Here is a 6,000-nt window from a genome sequence, read left to right as displayed (position 1 = left end):
AAAAAATGGGGGGGTTGAGATAGGGGGCTGCGTGGTATAGAAGAAAATAAACAAGCGGTCAACTCTAAAGAAAAGCTGAAGATTGGTAAGATCTGGAAAAGAAAATTGCTGGAGGCATGGAAGGGTGAGGAAGTTACCCCCAGAATGTTGAGAGAAGATGCAAATGCTGAAGTACATGTTTGGAACATTAATAAAATCGAGAAGGACAAATACGTTAGCCCAATGTCTTCTTTGCCACTTTCTCAAAGAAAAGTAAAGATAAAAGGAATTTTGCTTAGAGCTAATGTTTTCAGACCCAATGCATGCGTCAAATAATCCTCACAGCATCAACAGCAGAGCAAGAGTAAACAAGAAAAAAAATGGCAGAAATGTAAGCCCATATCTCATCCATTCAGTACACCCTCTCCCTAATTCATGTAGCTTCTCTCCAGGTGTATCAGAGCGTGGTGCAATCGGAAACTGTACACCCTTACCTGTGGATTGCATATTGGGACCATTGTGATAGACAACGAAGAGGGTCTGGTCGAGTGGGTCTCGAGAGTTGAGTCTATGAGATGGCTCCGTTGGCTGCACAATCTGAATCAAGTTGGAGCGAATGTCTCTGTCGAGGATTAAAGAGGAAGAGGAGGAAGAGGGCCGGGGGTAGGGGGGTGGGGGGGCAGTTGAAAGAAGAAGAAGGAGGAGGGCAAGAGAAGGGTAGGGAACCTTCGTGTGTACTTGCAAGGAAAAGAAAAAGACAAAAGCACATAACTAGAATGAATGGCAACCTAAAAAAGTTGGGCGGCAGAGAAACAAAAGCGCTGTGCTGCTAAGTCTTCTGCTGTGGTTTTAAAGTTGGTAATAATGAGAGAGAGAGAGAGAGAGAGAGAGAACACAAATATACAGTATATGTGTATATGTATGTAGATATATATATATATATATATATATATATATATATATATATAGAGAAGAGAGAGAGAGAGAGGGGAGGAGAGAGAGAGAGAGGAGGGAGAGAGAAGGAGAGTTAATTAAAATAACTGTCTCGTTGCAAGTTTCTTATAAATATTCGAGAATTTGGAATGAAAACTCCGCAAACTTCCCAAACAAGATGAAGAAAAATTAATTCCACGTTATGTGACTGTCTAATTATATAGTTAGACTACTATCTCTCTCTCTCTCTCTCTCTCTCTCTCTCTCTCTCTCTCTCTCTCTCTCTCTCTCTCTCTCTCTTTCTTATCTTTTGTCTTCCGTTTGGCAAGGCAACTGTTTTGTTCCTTTTCCTCTTTTAGTCTTACTTTGGAATTTACTTCCTGCCTCAGTTTTTCCTGAGTCACATATTCTTTCTTCCATTGAGCGGCAAGTCAGTGGCTTCTGTCGTTGATAGCCTCTTCCACTGTTATTCGTTTCCCAACCATATTAAAAAAATTTTTGAACCCGGAATAGCAAAAAGCAATAAGGTTTCTCGTCCATCTGCTTTTGCTCCTAAAATATCTTCTTCATTTCTTCATTTTTAAGAAACTGACTCTTGACGTTTGAGTATGATATTTTGAATGAGTGTGTGTAAGAATGTAAATTTATAATCTTAAAGGCTCAGCAATGTACTCACTGCTTAAACGGAAGACTGTGTAGATAGATATATCAGAACCAGGAAACACTAATGCCTTTGCAGCCAACACTGACAAAGAATGCTACAATATAAATTTGATAAATGACAACAAATCCTCATACTTTATTAAGTAGCAAAATCCCTGTTTATCTCTCTCTCTCTCTCTCTCTCTCTCTCTCTCTCTCTCACACACACAGCTCGGTCTCCCCTGTCCTAGGAGAGGCAATCCAAAAATAGCCACTTCTTCGAAGGCCGCAAATCCTGTCAGTAATCTGTCATAAATCAAAGGAAATCCTTCTCCATGTCTCCATCAATAGACGTCTGGCGCTGCGGCTGAGGTCTTGAGTACCAAAGAATTTGGGATTTGGGGGGGATTTCGAGTCGAAAGAACTGGGGGATTTTATTTCAAGGGTTTAATCGCCACTCAGCGGATAAAAATTGCCGGCAATGAGAAAGTTCCCTTATCACGGTTTTGCTCTTCATGGCGGGGCTTGGGAAGGGGTGATAAAAACTGGCTTAAGGTTTTTCCTTTCATTCATTTTAGCGTCTCTTCGCTTATTCAAAGGGCTTCGGTTTGTCGTTTGGGGTTAAAATATTATATTCCAGGAAGTGTGTGTGTGTGTCTGTTTCTTGCTTTTTTAAATCTCACATCGTATATAGACTGCTTTGTGATTGATGGTTGTGTTATTTTTTTATTCATATTTTGGTGACCATTTTTTAGGCACTAAACAATTTCGGTGTTGCCTACTAAAGTTTGCAAAATCGTAATGCAAACACACACACACACACACACACTGTATAAAGTCATAAGAAATTAATGAGAGCTGATGAAAGGGCATGACGAAACATTAACATATTCTTCCATACATGATGAGGTACTTATTCAGCGGTGTGATGCCAGTTTACTACATTACGCTGAATAACTTTCCGACCCTAAATTGGCATTCCAGCTTACACTGAAATGAAATCGTTTCAGAAGCCTCCGAACATCAAGGCTAAATCTCTTGTTTGTGGCCCTCGACAGATAAGGAGACGTTGGTTTAAGTGACGTCTCTCTCTCTCTCTCTCTCTCTCTCTCTCTCTCTCTCTCTCTCTCTCTCTCTCTGGCATCAATCAATCATTTGAAATGACTCATCTCCGGGAATTGCCTTTTCTAATGAGCGTCTCTGTGAAATGATTTCTCCAGCTGTCGTTCAAATGAGAGAATCAAAAAGCTAATCACAACGTGAATCGAGTTCTCAACAAGGGGTCATCGAGTTTGGATACAGGTCAATTGACAACTGACAGACAGTCCGCGATTGGGATTATCGCTCGGTCTTTGTCACCCGTGGAACGATGAGCTCTGCCATCAAATAGTAATGTAATTCAGGATTTCGGAAATACAGGAATTTATAATTTTGTGGAAGAGTACCCAGATGCATTTTCAAGCATTTCTGTTTCTTCGTTCGTATAACCTGATCTGTTGGATTAAATCGGTGAAACTTGATTTTTAAAAGGTCTTTTGCAGTATTTTCTCCACTGTTTTTTAGCTGTGAATTACTGAAGACCTCCATGCATATTTTTCCTATTGATAATTGCTACTTTTTCGTGTAAGTTATTATATTATATACTTATATTATATATATTATATATATATATTATATACTATATATTAATATATTTATTATACATATATATATATATATATATATATATATATATATATATATATATATTATATATATATACTATATATATATATATTATCAACTCTTCCCAACATTATCTGCATACTCCATATATATATATATATATATATATATATATATATATATATATATATAATATATATATATATATATATATATATATATATATGGAGTATGCAGATAATGTTGGGAAGAGTTGATAATTTGTTGAGAGCAATAAGTCTGTTGGTACCAAAGGGAGAGAAAAAAAAAAATGTTAGAAAATCTTTAAGTAAGTAGTAATGCGAAAATCAGTGAACGGATATTGGATTTAGGCACAAAACATTTGAGAAGAATTTTGGTCTTGAGTGGAGATGGTGAAGAGCAACTGCAGAGACTAGTAACAGAAATTGAAAATGTTTACAAGATGAGAAAGTTAAGATTAAACGAGTAAAATTAAGGTTGTAAGTTTAATTGGAGACTGGGTTGATGGAGCAATGGGTGCAGATGTGGATGGTGGAATAGTGGAAGTGGTTGATTTGTACAGGTATTTGGGAGTAATTATAACATGTATACGGAATAAGAGATTTCGCGGGGCCCAGAATAACTGAAGTAAAGTCATTTGGAAAAAATTGGGAAGAGATTTTAATTGTTTATGAAACCCAGTTGGAATCAATAAATGAATGAAGGGGAGAGGAAGACCTAGTAAGGGTTGGATAGATATGGTGAAGCAGTTATTAAATGTCAAGGATGAGACTTAATATCCAGGCAGCCAGAGAGTGAGTGGTAGACATTGGTGAATGGTGCAATGTGTTTTGCGGTTAAATACGCTGCTGATGATCTTTCTGTTTAGGTATATGAAGCTGCTAATATTGTGGAAGTAAAATTTACAGGGTATATCCATAGTTCAGTTGTAGAAGTCTGAATGTGGCAGTAACTGTTAAGAAGTTTTTCCTTGGATATACCCTCTGTTATGGGAAACGGTTTGATGTTGCAATAAAGATTATGTGTCACTGAGTCACTTCTCAACTTGTGTGTTGGGTTATAATGATAGAGCAAAGACCTGTCCGACGTGAGCCGAGCGTTCTACCACTCGGCCAAAGTGATCGCTTAAGGTAGCTGCACTTTGCAAAGGTAGGCGGTACAGTCGCCTCATCCCAATATATATTGTGTTTTTATGTACGTGTATATGTGTGTGTATACTATATATATATATATATATATATATATATATATATAATATACATACATACACACACACATATATGTATATATATATATATATATATATATATATATATATATATAAATTGAAAGTAGTGACCAAACACGATATAGAGACCCAGAGCCAAACTTACCTGGAATCCTGGAGTGAGAGAGAGGCGGGGTGGTGGTGGTGGTGGTGGTGGTCTGCCCAGTCGCAGCGGCAGTAGGGGACGACGGTGAATTGTCTCTATGAAGTAGAAGTAGGAGTAGCAGAAGCAGGAGCAGATGGGCTAGCAGGAGCACCAGCAGGAGAGACACCACCCTCCTCTTTCCCCTGGTGCCCGCCACCCGCATGACGGGGGCGTGGCTGGAGGGTGGCAGGGGGCAGGATGGACCAATAGGTGGGGCGACCGCCGTAGGTTGGCTCTTGTGGGAGGCCTTATCACGCTAACATAGCTTCGTTTTCACGCCACCCCTGCAACAGATGAGAAAGGAAACCTTTTAAGATATAATTTTTTTTTATTGTTACAAGTACTATATACTGTGTTGCATAACACGGGCACAGTACTCCCTGTCGTTTATAAATAATCTTTGTTTCCTTTTTGCGCATCGTTGGAATATGTAAATAGTGTAAGATGTTTTTATTCTTGTGTATAATATATATATATATATATATATATATATATATATATATATATATATATAATATATATATATATATATATATAAATATATATATATATATATATATATATATATACATGTGCGTGTGTGTGTGTCCTATCACATCACCGTGATTAATATATACGCATAAAGCTACAGATGTCCTTTAATATCTGATTCGCTCTACCACAGAATTCATATTTTCATATATGTTAACCGAAGGGGAATTTTTTAGTTGATATGAAATTCGTCGGCTCATGGGCGCAAACCACAGAACCAAGAATTCAGGCCGTACAGTGAAGCTTTTCCCACAAGGCTATCACGAGAGGTATTCGTTAACGCCGCCTCTCACCTACAAATCCCTCCGATGTAGAGCGAATTAGATATTAAAGGGCATTTGTATATATCATACAAATAGCATTTAATATTCGGTTCACTATGACGGGGAAGTAACCTGCAACCGACAGAAATTACAACTGATAAGTCCTTTGTCCCTGGTAGGATGCGAACCTATTCCTGATTGAGAAAAACCGAGACATCGACTGACCAAATACACACACACACACACACACACACACACACACACACACATATATATATATATATATATATATATATATATATATATATATGTGTGTGTGTGTGTGTGTGTGTGTGTGTGTATATATGTATAATATATATATATATATATATATATATATATATATATATTTATTTATATACACACACACATGATGTACAGTATCTGTGTATGTTTATGAAGATACTTATTACACCGAGTACCTAAATTAATATAACAGATTTCCTGCCTGCTACCTTCATCATAAGCTCCCAGGAAATATCTCAAAAATATTGCGTACTATAATAAGTCTCAGC

At 37.4% G+C, this 6,000-nt stretch overlaps 2 protein-coding genes across 2 annotated transcripts in view; one reads left to right on the top strand and one right to left on the bottom strand.

Moving 5' to 3' along the window:
• Window positions 1-6,000, top strand: part of LOC135196326 (two pore potassium channel protein sup-9-like) — a 734,822-nt gene that overhangs the window by 351,528 nt on the left and 377,294 nt on the right. The window lies entirely within an intron of this gene.
• Window positions 1-6,000, bottom strand: part of LOC135196325 (uncharacterized) — a 341,481-nt gene that overhangs the window by 73,396 nt on the left and 262,085 nt on the right. The window contains 1 exon segment of the mRNA XM_064223071.1: window positions 4,614-4,936. Coding sequence (XP_064079141.1) covers window positions 4,614-4,815 — 202 coding nt within the window. The 5' untranslated portion in view covers window positions 4,816-4,936.

This window comes from Macrobrachium nipponense, chromosome 17 (genome assembly GCF_015104395.2).
Source record: "Macrobrachium nipponense isolate FS-2020 chromosome 17, ASM1510439v2, whole genome shotgun sequence".
NCBI classification, from domain to species: domain Eukaryota; kingdom Metazoa; phylum Arthropoda; class Malacostraca; order Decapoda; family Palaemonidae; genus Macrobrachium; species Macrobrachium nipponense.
Note: the sequence above shows the minus strand (reverse complement) of the source record. Positions and strands in the feature narration are given on the sequence as shown.